The sequence below is a fragment of the Thamnophis sirtalis genome, unplaced genomic scaffold, assembly GCF_051295495.1.
Source record: "Thamnophis sirtalis isolate CommonGarterSnake01/CBP01778 unplaced genomic scaffold, rThaSir2_p1.2 scaffold_2, whole genome shotgun sequence".
Taxonomy (NCBI): domain Eukaryota; kingdom Metazoa; phylum Chordata; class Lepidosauria; order Squamata; family Natricidae; genus Thamnophis; species Thamnophis sirtalis.
In genome coordinates, this window is record NW_028261382.1 from 34,923,367 (window position 1) to 34,945,839 (window position 22,473).

Genomic DNA, 22,473 nt, shown 5'->3' on the forward strand with positions numbered 1-22,473 from the left:
CGCTTGGAATCCTGCATCCAGTTTTGGTCGCCACGATGTAAAAAAGATGTAGAGACTCTAGAAAGAGTACAGAGAAGAGCAACTAGGATGATTAGGGGACTGGAGGCTAAAGCATATGAAGCCAATACAATCCTAAATTGTATCAACAGAGGGATGGAATCAAGATCATGTTAAGTGTTAATACCACTTTATAAGGCCTTGGAAAGGCCACACTTGGAATACGGCATCCAGTTTTGGTCGCCACGACGTAAAAAAGATGTGGAGACTCTAGAAAGAGTGCAGAGAAGAGCAACCAAGAGGATTAGGGGACTGGAGGCTAAAACATATGAAGTACGGTTGCAGGAACTGGGTATGTCTAGTTTAATGAAAAGAAGGACCAGGGGAGACATGATAGCAGCCTTCCAATATCTCAGGGGCTGCCCCAAAGACGAGGGAGTCAAACTATTCTCCAAAGCCCCTAAGGGCAGAACAAGAAGCAATGGGTGGAAACTAATCAAGGAGAGAAGCAACTTAGAACTAAGGAGAAATTTCCTGACAGTTAGAACAATTAACCAGTGGAACAGAAATTGCCTCCAGAAGTTGTGAATGCTCCAACCCTGGAAGTTTTTAAGAAGATGTTGGATAACTGTTTGTCTGAAGTGGTGTAAGGCAGGGGTCACCAATCTTTCGGATCTCAGGGACCACTAAATTTATAATTTTAAATCCCGTGGGCCACTAATATGAATTTTTAAAAAAGATGAATAGTATTTAGTGCAATATAGATAATGCAAATAATTTTTATGTGGGCCACCAAAATTTTCTCTCGGATAACCAGTGGTCCATGGACCACTGGTTGGTGACCACTGGTATAGGCTATCTTGCCTAAGCAGAGGGTTGGACTAGAAGACCTCCAAGGTCCCTTGATCTATTCTACTCTACTCTCTGTTCTCATTCTATTCTATTCCATTTCATTCTCAATTCCACTCCACTCCATTCCCTTAGAAAGCAATTGTAAAGAAATTTATTTTTTTTTTAAAATATTTGGGCAGCTCTGGCTCACTCCGTCATAAGTTCTCACTCGCTCTGAACCTCTTGCTGTTCAAACCCCAGGTAGGCCGCCAAATTTTCGATTTCTTCCAAACCTTTGCAAATGTCAAACACATCGGCCTCCACCGACACCGTTGCCGTTTCCCTTAAAGAGCCTTCTTCCCTCTGAACGGTAACGGTATACCTGTCAGACAACAGGTACGTCACTTGATTCACGATGCGATTGCTGGCGTAGTGTTTGACGCCCGCCGTCTGCAAGAAATCTTCCATGGCGGCATTTTCTCGTTCCTCGGTCTTCAAATCTAGGCGGAGATGCGCTGCTAAATAGGCGGTGATCTCCCTCCCGCCGACCAACTCGGCAAAGGGAGAGGTGAATTTCGGAGCCGCCTCCGAATCCAGCTGTTGATGCTGGATTTTGAGCGGAGTTTCCCCCTCTTCCGTTTTCTGTTTGGGCGACTTCCTGCGGATAAGAGCGTTGTCCCGCTGGACATCAACGGCCATCTTCTGGAATGAAGTTTCCCGTGGATCAGGGAGTGGATTGGGCGGTTTTTCCTCAGCTTCCTCCTCCAGCTTAGCTGTAGTTTCTTCCTCCTGGGATTCTACGATGAGAAACCATTCCTCGTCCCTTCGACTCAGCCACAGTCCCGCCATTGCTAGGTCATCCAAAGCCGTGTCATAGTAATGGTGCGTCTGAGCGACTGCGTCCACATATTTGGCGCCCGCCGTCAACAGTTTAGCCATGCTGTCTTCCGTTACCCAGAAGGTTTGCTTCAGCTGGACTTTGGGCCTCTGGAGAAATCCCCGCCTTGCTTCCATATCCCTGGAATACAGAAAATATACTGAAAATGAGGATTTGATTTTGTTTTTAGGGATTGGGGTTGCTAAACAGCCAAGAACAAGGAGGCCCAGAGGATTACTTTTAGTGATCGTGTTTGTTACGTTTCCAGAAGATTAATTAATAAAAGGTAAACGGTAAATGTTCCCTTCGCACATAAGTGCTAGTCGTTCCCGACTCTAGGGGGCGGTGCTCATCTCAGTTCCAAAGCCGAAGAGCCAGCGCTGTCTGAAGATGTCTCCATGGTCATGTGGCCGGCATGACTCAACACCGAAGGCGCACCGAACGCTGTTCCCTTCCCACCAAAGGTGGTTCCTATTTTTCTATTTGCATTTTAATGCGCTTTCGAACTGCTAGGTTGGCAGAAGCTGGGACAAGTCACGGGAGCTCACTCCGTTAGGCAGCGCTAGGGATTCGAACCACCGAACTGCTGACCTTACTGATTGACAAGCTTAGCCACTGAGCCACCTTGATTAATGAATATATGTATTTAAAACATTTGTGGAGCTGCCCATTGTATGCTACTCCTGGGTCATCTCAAAAGCTAGTTGAAACAAGGGCCAAGGAAGGCATACATTTTCTGTCCTTGGGAAATTTTAGCCCTGTATGAAATTGTGAGCTGCTTGGTGCTCTCTCAGCTTGGTGGTTTTCTTGCAGACGTTTCGGTACCCAGCTAGAGAACATCATCAGTGCTAGAATGGAGTAGGGTTTGGGGAGGGAGAAGAGGAAGGGGAGGAGAAAGAAGAGGAAAAGGAGGACTCTGAGCTTGGTGGTTTTCTTGCAGACGTTTCATTACCCAACTAGGTAGCATCATCAGTGCTAGAAGAGAGTGGGGTTTAGAGAGAGGAGGAGGGGAAGGAGGAAGGCATGGAGGAGGAGGAGGACTGTGGGGTCCTTGGTGCTCTCTGAGCATGGTGGTTTTCTTGCAGACGTTTAATTACCCAACTAGATAACATCATCAGGGCTAGAAGGGAATAGGGTTTAGAGAGAGGACGAGGAGCAGGAGTCAGAAATGGAGGAGGAGTAGAACTGTGGGGTCCTTGGTGCTCTCTGAACTTAGTGGTTTTCTTGCAAACATTTCATGACCCAACTAGGTAAAATCATCAGCTTTACAGTGCTAAGAGTTTTAAATACATGGTATATACTGGGAGCAACCTAAAGCCGCAAGTTGGGAGCAGGGCTATATTTTCATTTAAATAAATATATGAAACAAATGGTTTTAATACTCACCTTGTATCTGCACCCAAGATTTTAAAGGAAGCAACTCTTTAGGTGACGCTTTCGTAATAAGTTATTTTTCTTTCCTCCGTTCAGTTGCGTAAGGGTTGTGAGACAGAACTTTTCTTGCCAATGGTCTCCCCTTCAAAGCAACCTCTCTCTACCTTCCTTTGTTTATTATGAAATGACTGCTTAGAATGGCCATGACAACTAGGGATGTAGCAACAGCTTGTAGTTTCTATTAGTAGAAACGTCATGAGTGATTGTCCTGCTGCAAAGGAGTTTTTTTGCCTCCTTGTCATTTACGGTAACCATGCCCTGCTCAGTTTCGGTGTCACAACAAACTAAAAACATGGACAACCAAAACTATCGATTCTTTACGGTTCCAGAATGGTCTGTATTTAATCCCGGCGTTTAGAGCCTCCTTCTTCGTAAATATTCCGAACCGATTTGAAGATTGCGAAGAATTCGCCCAGGATTCGGGAATAATAGTGCCTGGTAAATAGATTATGAGCTAAATTTTTGACAGATAAACGGGAAATGCTGCCAGTTTATAAGGAAAACGTATAAGAGCTCGGGGGCGCAGTGGTTAGAGTGCAGTACTGCAAGCTACTTCCGCTGACTGCTAGCTGCAGTAGGGCAGTTCGAATCTCACCAGGCTCAAGATTGACTCGGCTTTCCATCCTTCCGAGGTGGGTAAAATGAGGACCCAGTTTGTTGGGGGCAAGAGGCTGACTCTGTAAACTGCTTAGAGAGGGCTGTAAAAGCACTATGAAGAGGTATATAAGTCTTAAGTGGGAAAGAAGGAAGGAAGGAAAAAGGAAGGAAGGAAGGAAGAAAGGAAGGAAGGAGCCTGACTCTGTAAACCGCTTAGAGAGGGCTGTAAAGCACTGTGAAGCAGCATATAAGTCTAAGTTGGAAGGAAGGAAGGAGGAAGGAAGGAGGGAGGGAGGAAGGAGGAAAGAAAGGCTGACTCTGTAAACCACTTAGAGAGGGCTGTAAAGCACTATGAAGCGGTATATAAGTCTAAGTGCTGGTCCTTCTTTCCTTCCTTCCTTCCTTCCTTCCTTCCTTCCTTCCTTCCTTTCTTCCGTGGTGGTGCAACGGCTAAAATGCAGGATTGCAGGCTGACTCTGCCCACTGCCAGGAGTTCGATCCTGACGGGCTCAAGGTTGACTCAGCCTTCCGTCCTTCCGAGACTGGTAAAATGAGGACCCACATTGTTGGGGGCAAGAAGCTGACTCTGTAAACCGCTTAGAGAGGACTGGGAATCACTGTGAAGCAGGATATAAGTGTAAGTGCTGTTGCTAAAATTAAGGTAGCTTCATAACGTGCGTTCAATACGGTTCATTTTCACAGGACTTACAACATGCAGTTAGCTAAAAACAAGAATTTAGGGAACGAGCGTGGTGTTCTTTATTTTCTGGGAAAAGATCTCTAACCTGGATTGCTTTTTTCCCCTATGTTTCATAATCAGATGGTTCGTAATGTTTTTTTCTGCCTTAGATTTGCCAAAGTTAAGTTATTGTGAAAACTGATTTGCAAATTATCCGTTGTTTACTAAGTAGTCAAAGAGATGGGAACATTAAAGCAGGAAATTTGATCTCGATATCATCCAGTTTTTAGCAAAACTATATCATTTGGCTGGGAAACGTAGTTAAATGCTCTCCCATGACAGATGATATTGGATTAGGTGGTTTTGAGGTGGGGAAATCGAGGCCAGGTTTGGCAGTAGTTTGATTACCTATAAAATGAGTTGTCCGTTAATGTGCTGTAGAACTAATTTAAAATAATAGGTGTATCACTTCTATGCGCGTGGCTTTAAATTGGTTCAGAGAGGCTTGTCCTTCAGTTAGATCATAGAATACCAGAGTTGGAAGGAACCTTCCAATATCTTTTTTTTTTTTACGGAGACTTTAGTGCAGAGAAGAACAATAAGGATGATGAGAGGGCCGGAGACTAAAACACATGAAGAAGAACAGTTGCAGGAACTGGGTATGCGTCCTAAATTCCCTAGGTCTTCCTCGTTGAAATCCAAATTAAAGAATAACGCAATTAAAAGGGGGCGGGGGGGAGAGCTTATACTTGCCTGCCTCTTTTCTTTAATTCCAAAGCTGAAAATGGGCCACCGTTAAATGCGATTGACTTATTGTCGCCGAATTCTTTTTTTAAAAACCAAGCCCAAAACTATTCTCATAAATTCAGCTTCCAGGAAACGGATTGATCGAGGGAAAAGTTTACTTAATAATTAATAATCAACCGCCTTTATGTCTTTGGGCAATCCACTTCAGATATATATATATATAAAAGGCATGTAATTTAAGGCAGTTTTTCTTCGTGGCTGCTGAGAAGCTGAAAAAGGCGCAGTTTATCTTTTAGCTTTAGGGTAGATTTAGAAAATTAATAAGGAATGGGCATATATATATATATCCCTCCCTTCGTGACTGAGCGTAATCTGCTCTTCGTCTTTACATCCTGAAAACAATCGGAGGAATTTTGACATCACGTCTCCCTTGTGGATCCCGTAAGATGTAAACAAGCATACAACGCTGCTCCTTGAATACACACAATCTGGAGCACACACAAAAAAGGCCAATTACACAATGACGTTCAAGGAATGTCGTAGATAGTTGCACGAGTCCCGGGCGTACGGTTGTGAAATATGTTTGTGAATATCTGCACGTGTTTTCATGCCTTGGTTTTTAGGGGGAGTGAGAGCTAACCTGCCTTTCATGAATACAGGAAGTCCTCAACTTACAACAGCTCCGTTTAGTGACCGTTCAAAGGTCACTAAGTGACCTTCAACTTATGACCATTGCAGCATCCCCTTGGTTAGGAGATCAGAGTTCAGATGTTTGGCCGCTGACTCATATTTATGACGGTTACAGTGTCCCCGGAGTCACGTGATCCCCTTTTGCGACGACCTGACAAGCAAGAGATTCACTTAACAACCGCGTTACTAACTTAGCAACTGCCACTGTGAACAACAGACTCACTTACGAACGGTGGCAGGAAAGGTTGTAGAATGGGGGCAAGCTCACTGAACACATGTTTCACTTAGCAACAGAACTGTTGGGTTTCAATTGTGGTCGTAAATCGAGTACTACTTGCAGTTGAAGATGTTAGCCCAAATCTATGCAAATACCTTGTTTCTCATCCTCCATTAAAGTCCCCACAGTGAATATTACTCGTTCTGCCTTCGAAAATTAAGATGGAAGTATATATACCGAACCTGGAGATTGGCTTGTGACGGTAGCCATTTTTTTTCCTTGCTGCTGCTTTATAAGATAAGCACCTTTGAAGGGTGCCCGTTTGCTCAAATATATGAAATATTAGCTGATAACCTGGCATTCCCCGGATATTTATTTATTTATAGCGGGGAAATGTCCAGACCGAACGTAATTTCTAATGTTGGATTTCCCCGCTAGCTAGAGGGAGCCCCCTTGTGGAGTACTGTGCAGCCGTTACCATGGCAACTCCACTGCGCTGTACAGTTGGAGCCATTTTATGGCAGTACAGTAGAAGCCATTAAAAGGCACAACAGGCTGCATCTTAACAGAACACACACCCTGAGGGGTGTTAGGGGTGTCTTACCCCCACCCCACCCCACCCCAATATTTTTCTCCTCACTGTACGAAGTTTGGTTGAAATTGCTCAAGGCGTTCCAGAGTTATGCTGGAACGCACAGAGAAAGCCATTTTTATATAGAGAGAGAAAGAAATATTATAGCCATGTTTTTTCTGCAAACGTCTTGGGGTTTTTTTTTGTTTAAAGAGCCAGTTTTTAAAAAACAAACAAGCACACATAAGCCATGCATACAATAGTTTATGGAGCATACAATGGTTTACAGAATATTTTGGGGACAAACAGATATCTGTCCTCTAGGGAGTTGACAATGGATGTTGTTGTCTTTTATAGCCATTTATAGCTGCCCGCCTGTCTCCAAAAACCCTCCATAGTAGTATTGTTAGCCCAGATAACCTGGCGGGGGAGGGAAGAGAAACTCTCTAAAAGTAATTTTCCTCTTCTAGGGTTGCTAGACAGCAAATCTTCCTTGCAGAAGCAGACAAGCAATCTATTAAAAGACTGAAGTTCAGCAATAATCAGTTATGCTAATTTTGTGTCTTGAATTTAATTAATAGACCTGGGGTTCGGGCCAAGTCCAATTACTGATTTCGAGAGTAGAATAGAGTAAAGATAGGAGTACAGTAGAATAGAAATGGGGTAGAGTAGAATAGAGTAGAGAAGAGTAGGAATAGGGATAGGGTAGAACAGAGAGTAGAGTAGAATAGAGTAGGGATAGGAATAAGAGTAGAGTAGGAATAGGAATAGGATACAAAAGGAATAGGAGTAGAGTACGGTAAGTAGAGTATGAATAGGGAAGAATAGAGTAGAAAAGAATAGAATAGGAGTAGGAGTAGATTAGAGTAGGAATAGGTTAGGATAGAGTAGAGTAAAATAGAGTAGGAATAGGAATAGGAGTAGAGTAGAAAAGGAATAGGAATAGGGTAGAGTAGAGTATAGAGTAGGAATAGAGTAGAATAGAATAGAGTAGCATAGAATAGAATAGCATAGAGTAGAATAGAGTAGAATAGAATAGAATATAGAATAGAGTAGAATAGAATAGAATATAGCCTAGAATAGAGTAGAATAGAATAGAATAGAAGAATAGGAATAGGAATAGAATAATAGAAATAGAAATAATAGAAATAGAAATAATAGAAATAGAAATAGAAATAGAAATAATAGAAATAGAAATAATAGAAATAGAAATAATAGAAATAGAAATAATAGAAATAGAAATAATAGAAAAAAAATAGAAATAGAAATAATAGAAATAGAAATAATAGAAATAGAAATAATAGAAATAGAATAGTAGGCCAAATATAAATAGCCACACAAGGAATTTGTCTCCATTGCATAAGCTCTCAGTGTACATAACATTCAACAAGTGATAAATCATCATCATAGAATTTATAAAGCCAGAAGTTATGAAAAACTTCGTTTTCCCTTTGCTGGGAGCGATTGTTGTTCTGCCTTTGCCATCTAAGGAGGAAAAAAATGACAGCTCTTAATTGTCGCATCTTAATTGTCTTTTTCAGGAGAAAAAACCACTTCTGAGAGATGTGCTACGTTGCCTCACTGCTGTTTAATTGCCTGCACTTAAAACTGAAGAGGAAGCTTCATTATGGGTAAATTTTAATTTATCATGAACTGATTTATGGATGGGACAAAAATCACATTTTTGTCTTGGGATCTTACTGAATTGAAGAAGTAATCCTGGATTTACCTTGTTTCCCTGAAAACAAGACCTCCCCGGATAATGAGCCCAGTTGGGCTTTTGAGCACATGCACTAAAATAGTGCCCTCCCCTCCAAATAAGCCCTCCCCCCCCCAAATCTTGCTACACAGCAGCAGCCACAAGGTGACCACGCTGGCCGCCTCCTATAACTCAAAAATAATAAGACCTCCCCCAAAATTAGGCCAAGTGCTTATTTCAGGGGTCAAAAGAAAGTGATCACTTAGCCACATAAACGTTTGGGCCCAATTGGGGGGTCGTATGTTGAGGACTATCTGCCGTGCGTTTCGTAGTCACTAGATGGCGCTGCTGAATAGGGTATGATTCTAGGAATCCGCCTGATCCTTTGTAATAATCTTATATATAATACGGCACAAGGATCTGTGAAAAAAGGATCGGCTGGACCGAGAAATGGAAAATGTGTATCTCAAAATAACGCCATCTTTCGTCGTGGAACTCCCAAAAATCCTGATAGATTTTATAGCTAAGCAGGCATTCTTGCAAAATCCCAGAATTCTTTCCAATCTGGCCATTATTTGGCAATTAAAATTACTTCATTTAGAATTAGAGTAGAATAGAATAGGAGAATGTAGAATAGAATAGAATAGAGAATGTAGAGTAGAATAGAATAGCATAGCATAGAAAAGAAATTGGGAATGGAATGGAATCAGAATAGAATAGGAGAATATAGAATAGAATGGAATAGAAGAATGTAGAACAGAACAGAATAGAATACAATAGAATAAAAGAGTTGGAAGGGACCTTGGAGGTCTTCTAGTCCAACCCCTGCCTAGGCAGGAAATCCTACACCACTTCAGACAAATGGCTCTCCAACATCTTCTTAAAAACTTCCTGGGTTGGAGCATTCACAACTTCTGGAGGCCAGTTGTTCCACTGGTTAATTATTTTCACTGTCAGGGAATTTCTCCTTAGTTCTAAGTTGCTTCTCTCCTTGATCAGTTTCCACCCATTGCTTCTTGTCCTGCCTTTAGGTGCTTTGGAGAATAGCTTGACTCCCTCTTCTTTGGGGCAACCCCTGAGTTATTGGAAGACTTCTATCATGTCTCCCCTAGTCCTTCTTTTCATTAAAGTAGACATACCCAATTCCTGCAACCGTTCTTCATATGTTTTAGCCTCTAGTCCCCTCATCCTCTTTGTTGCTCTTCTCTGCACTCTTTCTAGAGTCTCCACATCTTCTATACATCATAGCAACCGAAACTGGATGCAAATATTCCAAGTGTGGCCTTTCCAAGGCCTTATAAAGTGGTATTAACACTTCACGTGATCTTGATTCCATCCCTCTGTTGATGCAATTTAGGATTGTATTGGCTTCATATGCTTTAGCCTCCAGTCCCCTAATCATCCTGGTTGCTCTTCTCTGCACTCTTTCTAGTCTCTCCACATCTATTTTTACATTCTTTAACGAAGAAAGAAAAAGAGACAAGATTTGCGTTTACGTCGACATTTTCTTCCAGCCCAGACTGGTTTCATCTGGTACCTTGTCAAGGTCGCTCTGTGCATACAATCAATGAAAACAATGTCTTTTATCGATGCATTTTGAAAGGAGGCTTAGCCAACAATCCAAAGGACACCATTTTCCCCAACAATCTCAAATTCTGAAGGTTGCGTGGCAGATAAGGTGGCATTCCCCAGGTGTTCTAGCAACTCTCTGGGAGATAAGCTTTCTTTTGAAAAAGCTTTCTGGTGAATGTTAGGGGGGGGAAATATTGTTCTTTTGCTAAGCGGTGCAGTCTTTCAAGGCCCTCTTTGCAGTTCCTGGGTTAATTTTAATCTTTGGAAGCTGGAACTGAATCTGGATGGGTTGCAAAGATCGCATATGGAATTTCCTTTTGTGATCATGGGATGCTGCCCTATTTTTGCGCCCTCGTGCACATATACACACAAAAAATAATAATGCAGAAGGCAGACAAGAAGAGAGCCAAAGGGATGCTTAGTAAAGTGGTGATAGAAAATCCATATTTTAAGTTTTTCCATCCCTCCACTGAGCCAGCCTTCGACAATCATTTGGTATCTGTAGCTGGGCCTTCTGCTTTGTCTGCAACATCTCATCCATCTGTACATCTCAATAAATAACTCATCTTATCCCAAGGTCTTGGGCAGAGAAGAGCAGCAAAGGGGATTAGGGGACTGGAGGCTAAAAGAATTGGATAATGTCTAGTCTAGTTGACGCGGTGGCTCAGTGGCTAAGACGCTGAGCTTGTCAATCAGAAAGATTGGTAGTTCGATGGTTCAAATCCCTAGTGCCACGTAACGGAGTGAGCTCCTGTTACTTGTCCCAGCTTCTGCCAACCTGGCAGTTGGAAAGCATGTTAAAAAATGCAAGTAGAAAAATAGGAACCACCTTTGGTGGGAAGGGAACAACGTTCCGTGCGCCTTTGGCGTTGAGTCATGCCGGCCACATGACCACGGAGAGGTCTTCGGACAGCGCTGGCTCTTTGGCCTCGAAACAGAGAACGTCTAGCACAGATGTGCGAGGGGAACCTTTACCTTTAATTTTAACTTTAGTGAAAAGAAGGATTAGGGGTGTCATGATAGCAGTTTTCCAATATCTCAGGGGTTGCCCCAAAGAAGAGGGAGTCAAGCTATTCTCCAAAGCACCTGAGGGTAGAACAAGAAGCAATGGGTGGAAACTAATCAAGGAGAGAAGCAACTTAGAACTAAGGAGAAATTTCCTGACAGTTAGAACAATTAACCAGTGGAACAACTTGCCTCCAGAAGTTGTGAATGCCCCAACACTGGATATTTTTTAAGAAGATGTTGGATAACCATTTCTCTGAAGTGGTGTAGGGTTTCCTGCCTAGGCAGGGGGTTGGACTAGAAGACCTCCAAGGTCCTCCATTGTTCCAATCCTGGCCTTCGTACATAGACTTTCAAAAAAATACTTGTGTGATGTTACTTTGGATGTTACCACCACCTTTTTTGTTGAAATTTGGGGGGGAATGACATACCCATCAGTTAAGATCTCCCACAAGTCTTTGTTTGATCTCTGATGGCTTTGTGGCGGGTATCTCTCTGTCATTTTCTTGGCAGACCCCACCGAACGGTTTGCCAGCCTAGCCTCCAGCCCCAAAGTCCCACAGAGGCCTCCCATTTCAAGCCCCAAACGTGCCTGATCCTGCTTGGTTTTCATGCTCCAACGAGGAGGTGCTGCTTTCACCGCTAAAAAACAACCACCACACTTTGAGCCTCGGTTAAAATGGAGCAGGAGGCTAATCTCAGGGCTCAGGATTGCATTTGACCCAATAGGTCTCACAGGGGGCCGGTCTCTGGGTTTTGGGAAATTCAAATCTGGAGAGAGAATCTGCTTCGACAATCTTCAGGAAATGTACAACACAAAACAGGGGGAGGGGGAGGAAAAAAAACCCCAAACAGGTGGGCTTTGGGGGATACGCTGCTCAAATTGTTTTTAGTTTTTATAGGCTGTTTCCTGTTGCTTATGTTTTATATGGCTGTGCATATTGGTTATGAGGTTATTTCTTCTTCTTTTTCTTCTTCTTTTTCTTCCTCCTCCTTCTCATCCTCCTCCCTCCTCCTCTTCCTCCTCCTTCTCCCTCCTCCTCTTCCTCCATCATCATCATCATCATCTTACTTCTTTTTCTATCCTCTTCCTCCCCCTCTTCCTCCTCCTCCCCTCTTCCTCCTCCTCCTTCTCCTCCCTCTCTTCCTCCTTCTTCTCCTTCTCCCTCCTCTTCTTCCTCCATCTTCTCCTCCTCTTCCATCATCATCATCATCATCATCATCAACTTACTTCTTTTTCTATCCTCCCCCTCTTCCTCCTCCTTCGCCTCCTCCTTCTCCCTCCTCCTCTTCCTCCATCATCATCATCATCATCATCATCATCATCTTCTTCTTACTTCTTTTTCTATCCTCTTCCTCCCACTCTTCCTCCTCCTTCGCCTCCTCCTCCCCTCTTCCTCCTCCTCCTCCTTCTCCCTCCTCTTCTTCCTCCATCTTCTCCTCCTCTTCCATCATCATCATCATCATCATCATCATCATCATCATCTTCTTATTTCTTTTTCTATCCTCCCCCTCTTCCTCCTCCTCCTTCTCCCTCCTCCTCTTCCTCCATCTTCTCCTCTTCCATCATCATCATCATCATCATCATCATCATCATCTTCTTCTTCTTCTTCTTTTTCTATCCTCCCCTCTTCCTCCTCCTCCTCCCCCTCCCCCTCCTTCTTCTTTTTCCTCCTCTTCCTCCATCTTCTCCTCCTCCTCCTCCATCATCATCATCATCATCATCATCTTCTTACTTCTTTTTCTATCCTCTTCCTCCCACTCTTCCTCCTCTTTCGCCTCCTCCTCCCTCTCTTCCTCCTCCTCCTCCTTCTCCCTCCTCTTCTTCCTCCATCTTCTCCTCCTCTTCCATCATCATCATCATCATCATCATCATCTTACTTCTTTTTCTATCCTCCTCCTCTTCCTCCTCCTCCTCCTCCTTCCCCTCCTCCTTCTTTTTCCTCCTCTTCCTCCATCTTCTCCTCCTCCTCCTCCATCATCATCATCTTCTTCTTCTTCTTACTTCTTTTTCTATCCTCCTCCTCCCACTCTTCCTCCAGGTTGGATAAGAAGGATAGAACTGATTTGCTAGGATTTCTTCTTCTTCCTTCTTCTTTTCCTTCTCCTGTTCCTCCTCCTCCTTTTTCTCCTCCTCCTCCTCCACGGTTCACAATTCCTTGCTCCTCCCTCCTCAATCATTGTGGTTTATTTTTCGATGGATGGGAGTTTCTAACGTGGGCTCCCCTCTTGTCCTCCCAGCAGTTCCGCCTTCAACCTATAACATCAGCAGTGGTGGCTGAGCTGAAGTTCCTGTATCCCAAGAAGAGAATGTATAAAAGGAATGGCCTCATGGCCAACGTGACTGTGACCTCCGCCACTCCAGAGGTAACCGTCCCCATTCCAACTCGGAGCAAGCCATCGTTTATAGTTGGGCATCTCTTAGGAGGCTGCCTAATAATTCGCTTCTTCAGATCATTTAGAGAAATCCGGCTACACACAGAACGATGACATTTGTCAACTGCTGCCTTCAATGGGCATGGGATTCTACCCAGGTCACTCATGGAAGTTGGTGGGAAATGCGAAGTGCTAATAGGGAGGGTGTCAGCCCCTGCTTTGCTTGCTTGCTATCGGCTGCCGTAGAAACGGGGAGGGTGGCACTGGAGAAGTATGTGGAAGGGAGTTTTGTTCTCATCAACATCTGCGCATGCTGATGGTTTAGACTTGGTCAAGCATACCAACTGGATGAGGCCTTTTGAAGATGCCCCCTACGTGACACCTTAGGGCAGTGTTTCTCAACCTTGGCAACTTGAAGATGTCTGGACTTCAACTCCCAGAATTCCCCAGCCAGCATTCGCTGGCTGGGGAATTCTGGGAGTTGAAGTCCAGACATCTTCAAGTTGCCAAGGTTGAGAAACACTGCCTTGGGGGGAGTTGCAGATTGGGCATTGGGAGGGGGAAATGGGTGGGAGGGTGCTGGGTGAATGCTTGATATGTACATATTCGCGCCTTTTTGGCTCAGATCTTGCTTTCCTTTTCGCTGCCATCCATTCATATCTGGTAAAAGTACTTTACCTCTAGTCAAGGTTTTTCTTTCTTGGATACGGAAGGAGGCATGCCTGACGTTAAGCAAACCCCACTCCCTACAAACCCTGATGATGTTACATAGTATGGTAATGAAACGTCTGCAAGAAGCTGTTCTGGCCGAGGCTTTCCAAGAGCATGAAGCCAACTCCTTGTCCCGACAAAAAAAAACCTTTTATTAATGGACTGTGAATTCTGCTCATTCACCTCCAGCAAAGTCTTTCGAGGGAGGATTTACGGTCACAGACATTATCTGGCTTGGAGAGCAGCCAGGCCGAGATCTGCAGAACTTGGCAAGGAGTCTCGGAGAGTCATGAACCAATGAAGGGAACTGATTGTCTCCTGCAAACTCCACTCCCCTTTTGCTGCTCTTTTATTTCCTCTGGGAGGGGCCATTCATCGTCCACCTGTGGCCTTGCTCCCAAGTCAACCCCTGTTCTTTAGCTGTTCCTGGCAGCTCTGCACATGTGCACACTGGGAACAGGCTCCAGCTGTTCTTCTGCCTCACTGATGTCTGACTCCGAAGGCAGCTGATAACTGTCAGACGGCCCTGGCCCCCTCTCTGCCTCTGACACAGAGCCCTCATCCCCAGAGTCCAGGACTGGCCCATCTTCCTCCCCAATCTCCTCACTGTCCGAATCGGTTGCCAGCTCTGCAGGCCACTGGCGGGCGACAACCGAAGTTCCAAAACTAGAATTCCTTAGAAGTTGAGAATCGGTTTATAAACTAAAATAAAAATTAGGGAGTAGAAGAATTTAACCACCTGAACAACCTTCTCTTGATTTTAGCCGAATCCCAGCCATGTCCCTGAAGTGACGCTTCACTGTTTAATTTTCGAAACGGAGAATGGATTTATCCATGCGCTTAAACTCTTTCCTGCTTAAGGGAACGGGATTCAGCGAAAGGATTTCCTCCCTTCTCATGTACTGTCAAGAAGGCCTTTTCAGTGACAGATTTAAAGGCCAAACTGCAAAACAGCTTTCAGATTAGCTAACTAGCAGAATCGCACAGCTGGGAAACAACTCCAGATGTTGGCGTGGGGCTTGGGGGGGGTGTTTCTCGGGAGTTGACTTCATGGAAGAGATCATGTTCTTCATCTGGGCAGCCTCATCGCTTTCGTGGATGGCAATGTGAGGATTAAACCAAATATTTATTTAATCAACAAATTTACACATGCTGCTTGCTAATCGCTTCTTAAACATTTACAAGTGGAAAGGATTTTCAGAGAAATATTTTTTCTTTTTTTAGGATTATGATCATGGATGGCTATGATTGGTTTCATCTATGTAAATTTGTCAGTCTTGGAAAAATACATTGCATTCCTCTTCCTCCTCCTTTTTCTTCTCTTTCCCCTCTTCCTTTTTCTTCCTTCCTTCTTTCCTTCCTTTTCCTCCTTCTCTTCCTCCTCCTTTTTCTTCTCTTTCCCTCTTCCTTTTTCTTCCTTCTTTCCTTCCTTCTCCTCCTCCTCTTCCTCCTCCTTTTTCTTCTCTTTTCCCTCTTCCTTTTTCTTCCTTCTTTCCTTCCTTTTCCTCCTTCTCTTCCTCCTCCTTTTTCTTTCTCTTTCCCCTCTTCCTTTTTCTTCCTTCTTTCCTTCCTTCTCCTCCTCCTCTTCCTCCTCCTTTTTCTTCTCTTTCCCCTCTTCCTTTTTCTTCCTTCTTTCCTTCCTTCTCCTCCTCCTCTTCCTCCTCCTTTTTCTTCTCTTTCCCCTCTTCCTTTTCTTCCTTCCTTCTTTCCTTCCTTCTCCTCCTTCTCTTCCTCCTCCTTTTTCTTCTCTTTCCCCTCTTCCTTTTTCTTCCTTCCTTCTTTCCTTCCTTCTCCTCCTCCTCTTCCTCCTTTTTCTTCTCTTTCCCTCTTCCTATTTCTTCCTTTTTCCTTCCTTCCTTTTCCTCCTTCTCTTCCTCCTCCTTTTTCTTCTCTTTTCCCTCTTCCTTTTCCTTCCTTTTTCCTTCCTTCCTTTTCCTCCTTCTCTTCCTCCTCCTTTTTCTTCTCTTTCCTCTCTTCCTTTTTCTTCCTTTTTCCTTCCTTCTCCTCCTCCTCTTCCTCCTCCTTTTTCTTCTCTTTTCCCTCTTCCTTTTTCTTCCTTTTTCCTTCCTTCTCCTCCTCCTCTTCCTTCTCCTTTTTCTTCTCTTTCCCCTTTTCCTTTTTCTTCCTTCTTTCCTTCCTTCTCCTCCTCTTCCTCCTCCTTTTTCTTCTCTTTCCCCTCTTCCTTTTTCTTCCTTCCTTCTTTCCTTCCTTCTCCTCTTCCTCCTCCTTTTTCTTCTTTTTTCCCTCTTCCTTTTTCTTCCTTCCTTCTTTCCTTCCTTCTCCTCCTCTTCCTCCTCCTTTTTCTTCTTTTTCCCCTCTTCCTTTTTCTTCCTTCTTTCCTTCCTTCCTTCTCCTCTTCCTCCTCTTCCTCTCCTTCCCCTCCTCCTTCTCTTTTTTCTCCTTTTTCTTCCTTCGTTCTTTCCTTCCTCCTCCTCCTCCCTTTTATTCTTCCTCTACTTACCCTCCTCCTTTTCTTTCCTCCTCCTCCTTCTCTTGCTTTCTTGCTTTCTTTCTCTTTTCCTACTTTCCTCCTCCTCTTCCTCCATCTCCTTCCCTCCTCCTCCCTTTTTTTCTTTTCTCGTCCTCCATCCTTCTCTTTCTGTCTTTCTCCTCTTCCTTTTCCTTCTTTCCTTCTCCTTCTCCACCTCCTTTTTCTTCTGTTCTCTCCTTCTCTATCTTTCTCTTTCTCCTTCTCTTTCTTCTTTCCTTCTCCTTCTCCACCTCATTTTTCTTCTTTTCTGTCCTCTCCTCTATCTTTCTCTTTCTCCCTTTCCTTCCTTCCTTCTCGCCCTCCCTCTCCTCCTCCTCCTCCTCCTCCTGATAGTTATCATATGCTGTCCAGTCTTTTAGGCCACAAATTAGTTTAGGAAACTTCTACTGTTGTTTTTACACACTTGAGTTATAGCAATAAACTTCTAACGTCTTGCAGATGGAAATAATTTGCTGCACCCATTTTCTCAGCACAGAGAAATTCTTCCCATGTTTGTTCAAAAATAGACACTGTCACACAAAAGCCGTTCAAAGATAAACCGTTCCTAAGACTGCAATCTCGGTCTGGTCCGAGCATATCTTGGTTTCAAAGCAGGGCAGAATCATTCTGCATCCATATTCATGGAATTACGGTTTCTTTCCATTCCGTTTCACCGTGTGATTTTTCAGACAACACACTTAAATAGCTGGGATTGTTGATCTTAACGGCGTTTCTAACGATTGGATTGTTTTTGGAGCTGATTGAATTCCGTGCAATCTTCAGGAGATCCGATTTTTTTTTTTAAGTACAGCTTCTCCTTACTAAACCTGTCTAGGATTGCAACCTTGCTTTTAAACTGGGTATTGTGGCCTGCCAGTAGAGCTGGCAGCAGATTCAGACAGTGAGGAGATTGGGGAGGAAGATGGGCCAGTCCTGGAGTCTGGGGAAGGCTCGGATGAGGGCTCTGTGTTGGAGGCAGAGAGGGGGCCAGAGCTGCCTTCAGAGTCAGGCATCAGTGAGGCAGAAGAACAGCTGGAGCCTGTTCCCAGTGTGCGCATGCACAGAGTCGCCAGATGAAGGGAACAGCTAAAGATCAAGAGTCGACTTGGGAGTAAGGCCACAGTTGGACGATGAATGGCCCCTCCCAGAGGAAATAAAAGGAGCGAAAGGGGAGTGGAGTTTGCAGGAGACAATCAGTTCGCTTCATTGGTTCGTGACTCTCCGAGGCTCCTTGCCAAGTTCTGCAGATATGGGCCTGGCAGCTCTCCAAGCCAGAGAAGGTCTATGACCGTAAATCCTCCCTTGAAAGACTTTGCTGGATGTGAATGAGCAGAATTCACAGTCAATTAATAAAAGGGGTTTTGGTCCGGACCAGAAGTTTGCTTCATGCTCTTGGGAAGCCTCGGTCAAAACATTAACTTACTCACCCAGTTGTTAATCGAGTCTGGTTTCCCCATTGACTTCGCTCATCAGAATGGTTGCAAAACCATTCCACCCCCTCCACACACACACGGGACCCTGCAACCGTCATAAATATGAGTTAGTTGCCAAGAATCCAAATTTTAATCAGGTGGCCATAGAGTTGTACAATACAATAACAGAGTTGGAAGGGACCTTGGAGGTCTTCTAGTCCAACCCCCTGCCTAGGCAGGAGACCCTAAACCGTTTCAGACAAACGGCTGTCCAACATCATCTTTAAAAGCTATCACAACCGTCATTAGTGTGGAAAAAAAACTGCAGTTTTTCCGTGCAGTTCAAACGGCCATTAAACAAACTGTCATAAGTGAAGAACTAACTAATTGTGTATCAGCTGTTAGGGCCCAAGAGCCCTTTTGTGTTACAATATCTGTGCTTTCATTCTGTTGTCTTAGGAATATTTTGTCACAGATTATTTTAATGTCTTTAGGCTGCAATCCACCCCCAGAGTTGCTTCCAAACTGAAGGGGCAGCAAATAAATAAAGCAGGAATTAAAATAAATGAAAACCTCCTTCCTTTCTCTCCCCCCCCCCACCCCCAACCCTTCTAGGGCAGTAGCAGTTCTGACTCGCTGGAAGGACGGAGTTCGGATTATGCGCACAAGAGCTACGATGCTGTCGTTTTTGACGTGCTCAAAGTAACTCCAGAGGAGTTTGCGGTAAGTGGGAAAGCTTTGTGTCTTGATCTATGCCGAATAGTAGTAGCCGCAAGTAGAAAATTAAGTCCCCACTCAGTTAGTAGTAGTCGGTTTCCCACCCATTAGATCAATACGTTCTTTCTCTCTCCCTCCCACTCTTCCCCTCTAACTCTCTCTCTCTCTCCTCCTCCCTCTTTCTCCCCCCTCCCTTTCTCCTCCCTCTCCCTCGCCTCCTGTTTCTCTCTTACTCCCGCTCTCTCCTCCTTCTTTCCCCTCTCTCTTGCTCCCTTTCTCTCTCCCTCTCTCTCCCCCCTCCCTTCCCTTCTGTTTCTCTCCCTCCCTCCCTTCCTCCCTCCCTATCTCTCCTTTCTCTCTCCCCCGCCTTATATTTCTCTCCCTCTCCTCCCTTCCTCTCTCTCCCTCTCTCTCCTTTCTCTCTCCTTTCTCCTCTCTCCCCTGCCTTCTATTTCTCTCCCTCCCTCTCCTCCCTCCCTTCCTCTCTCTCCCTCTCTCTCCTTTCTCTCTCCCTCTCTCTCTTTTCTCTCTCCCGCTCTCTCCCCTGCCTTCTATTTCTCTCCCTCCCTCTCCTCCCTTCCTCTCTCTCCCTCTCTCTCCTTTCTCCTCTCTCCCCTGCCTTCTATCTCTCTCCCTCCCTCTCCTCCCTCCCTTCCTCTCTCTCCCTCTCGCTCCCTCTCTCTCCTTTCTCTCTCCCCCTCTCTCCCCTGCCTTCTATTTCTCTCCCTCCCTCTCCTCCCTTCCTCTCTCTCCCTCTCTCTCCTCCCTCTCTCCCCTGCCTTCTATTTCTCTCCTTTCCTCTCCCCCTCTCTCCTCCCTCCCTTTCTCTTTCTCTCTCCTCCCTCCCTCTTTCTCCTTCTCCCTCCCTTTCCTCCCTCCCTGTCCTCTCTCTCCTCCCTCCCTCCCTTTCTCCCTCCCTTTCTCTCACCATGTTACTAACTTAACATCTGCAGTGATTCGCTTAACATCTGTGGCAAAATGGGCCAAAAACTCACTTAATAAAGGTTTTACTTCACTTTGGATCCAATTGTGGTCGTACGTCCGAGAGCTTCCCCATAGAGCATCCCAAAAAGATTGAAATAATTCCTGAATGAACTAATTTGGCACGCCTTTTGCCTCTTAGGTAAGGGGCAACCTCAACTGCCCTTGGGGATAGGTGAGGAAAATCAAAATGCAGCCTCTTGGTCATTGGGGTTAACCCAAGAGACCATGAATGATTCGATCCACCACAAACAGCCTGTGAATTTAGACACGCTGGCAGCTTTCCTAACAGACCCACAATGGACTTGCCAGATTTCGGTGTTTCCAAAATGTATAATGCTTCTTCCTCTCATTTTTGTGACAGAGTCAGATTACACTGATGGATATGCCAGTATTTAAAGCTATACAGCCAGAGGTAAGTGCCTTTTTTTAAAACGATAAAATGTTGCTAAGGAGAGCTCTTCGGCTCTGGTTTGTTAAGACAGTTCTAGATTCACTTACTGAAATGACAACAGAGATTCATATCCCATCGCGATATATTCTGATGGAAGAGAATATTTATAGCTCAGGGTTGAACTGTGGGGTCCTTGATGCTCTCTATGCTTGGTGGGTGTCTCGCAGGCGTTTCATTGCCCAACTAGGTAACATCATCAGTGCTAGAAGGGAGTGGGGTTTGGGAGGAGGAGGAGGAAGTGGAGGAGGAGGAGGAGGACTGTGGGGTCCTTGGTGCTCTCTGAGCTTGGTGGTTTTCTTGCAGACGTTTCATTGCCCAACTAGGTAACATCATCAGTGCTAGAAGGGAGTGGGTTTGTGGGGAAGAAGAGGAGGAGGAGGAGGAAGAAGAAGAGGAGGAGGGAGAGAACTCTGGAGTCCTTGATGCTCTCTGAGCTTGGTTGTTTTCTTGCAGACATTTCATTACCCAACTAGGTAACATCATCAATGCAAAAGAGAGTGGGATTTGTGGAGGGTAGGAGGAGAAAGAAGAAGAGGAAGAGGAGGAGGAGGACTGTGGGGTCCTTGGTGCTCTCTGAGCTTGGTGGTTTTCTTGCAGACATTTCATTGCCCAACTAGGTAACATCTTCAGTGCTAGAAGGGAGTGGAAAGTACTAATAAGTGCTAGCGCAAACCCCACTCCCTGCTAGCTCTGATGATGTTGCCTAATTGGGTAACGAAACATCTGAATGAAAACCAGAGGTGTAGGAAGAATCATCTTTGGTGCTCTCTGAGCTTGATAGTTTTCTTGCAGACTTTCCATGACCCAATTAGGGAACATCTTCAGCGCTAGGAGAGAGTAACCTTCCCCTGGAGTGGGATGGGAATCAGTGGTGGGATTCATTTTTTTTTTAACTACCAGTTCTGTGGGTATGGATTAGTGGGTGTGGCATCTTGGTGGGCATGGGTTGGTGGGCACAGTAGGGGAAGGATTCTGCAAAATCCCCATTTCCTCCCCATCATCTGGGGCTCGGGAGGCAGCGAATAGATGCGGGCGGGGCCAGCCACAGGTGATATTTGCCAGTTCTCCGAACTACTCAAGATTTCCGCTACCATTTCTCCAGAACTGGTCAGAACCTGCCGAATACCATCTCTGGCAGGAATGGAGATTTTACAGTATCCTTCCCCTGCCACGTCTGCCAAGCCACGCCCACAGAACCGGTAGTAAAAGGAATTTGAATCCCACCATCTATCGTACAATAAAGAGATGTTAATGAATCCTGCTGAATCGGTTATCTGCCTGTGCTTTCTGGGTTTGATTTCTGCAACAAACTCTTGACACCTTGCACCTGACCCGAAGCTGTACTAGCCACGCCTTCATTTCGCACATTCTCCACCCCGCTTCAAAGCCGAGTAGCCACCTCTATCCAATTACATAGCCTGCAGTAGCGGGATTGACTTCATTTACGGGATGAATTGAGCCAGAAAGCAGATGCCCCATCCGTTTGAACCCTTGGTAGCAGAGTGATGGCTGGACGCCTGCCAAAAATTATTACTCAAACCTTCCTAAAGTTTCTATAGGACTCATGTTTGACTGCACATGGCCAGGCCACTCTGCTAATATTTGGCAGAAGACAAGGAAGGGAAGAAAAAAAAATGGCAGATATTGTAATACACAGAGGCTGTTGGTTTTTTTTTTAATAGACAAAATGGTTATTTTTCTTTCAAATTTCTGGCAAACGCAGCCAGAACATTTGATATACAACTGTTTATCTGCTTTTTTTAATAGGCAACATATGTCGTGTGTCCCCACAACTAATTCAACTTCTGATGATTATGCTGCTAACTTTTCCAGCTGACTATTTTAAAACTCTGTTTCCAGTAAAAGAATCTCTTTCTCTTGTAAGCAGGATTATTCCTAACTTTTGAGTAAAAAATCTCTTTCTCTTGTAGGCAGGATTATTCCTAATTTTTGAGTAAAAACTGTCTTTATTTTGTAGGCAGGATTCCCACCTTTTGAGTAAAAAATCTATTTCTCTTGTAGACAGGATTATTCTTAATTTTTGAGTAAAAAAAAATCTCTTGTAGGCAGGATTATTCCTAACTTTTGAGTAAAAAATCTCTTTAGAACCTGAAAAGGGTTTTCCTAGCTTGCCCCATGGGATTTGAAGAAGACAATTATTATTATTATTTTGTTTGCATCACTCCCATATATTATTTTAAAATAAACCCTCATTGGAAGGCACACAATTGCTTTGTGATTGTTTCTGGACGTTTGCTGCTGTTAAAAAAGCTGTTGCATTAATCATTGGTAACTCCTGCTATTATCCACGGGAGAGTAATCAGAATAATAAACACTAAATCTTTCTTGGGAAACACTGTCCAACTTTTTTTTTAAAAAAACAGCAATCTTAGGATGAAACTTTCAAAGAGAACCACTAGAAACTGAAAATTCGCT

At 44.3% G+C, this 22,473-nt stretch overlaps 2 protein-coding genes across 5 annotated transcripts in view; one reads left to right on the plus strand and one right to left on the minus strand.

Annotated features, from left to right (window-relative positions):
- The window catches only part of RALGPS1 (Ral GEF with PH domain and SH3 binding motif 1), a 123,697-nt gene that overhangs the window by 12,705 nt on the left and 88,519 nt on the right, over positions 1-22,473 (plus strand). For 3 of the 4 annotated variants that reach the window (XM_087704744.1, XM_087704741.1, XM_087704745.1), the window contains exons 2-5: positions 8,182-8,271; positions 13,158-13,283; positions 18,501-18,608; positions 19,948-19,998. In XM_087704744.1, coding sequence (XP_087560870.1) covers positions 13,227-13,283; positions 18,501-18,608; positions 19,948-19,998 — 216 coding nt within the window. In that variant the 5' untranslated portion in view covers positions 8,182-8,271; positions 13,158-13,226. The remainder of the gene's footprint in view (positions 1-8,181; positions 8,272-13,157; positions 13,284-18,500; positions 18,609-19,947; positions 19,999-22,473) is intronic. The other variant, XM_087704743.1, reaches the window with a different exon arrangement.
- Positions 983-3,276, minus strand: LOC148048589 (uncharacterized). Its single transcript, XM_087703658.1, has 2 exons — positions 3,092-3,276; positions 983-1,846 (listed from the first exon to the last, which is right to left on the minus strand). The coding sequence occupies exon 2, from the start codon at positions 1,840-1,842 to the stop codon at positions 1,054-1,056; it is 789 nt and encodes a 262-aa protein (XP_087559784.1). The 5' UTR covers positions 1,843-1,846; positions 3,092-3,276; the 3' UTR covers positions 983-1,053.

What these genes read in the sequence shown, in the direction of transcription:
- LOC148048589 (XM_087703658.1), bottom strand. Translation starts at nt 1,842, where the DNA reads ATGGAAGCAAGGCGGGGATTTCTCCAGAGGCCCAAAGTCCAGCTGAAG.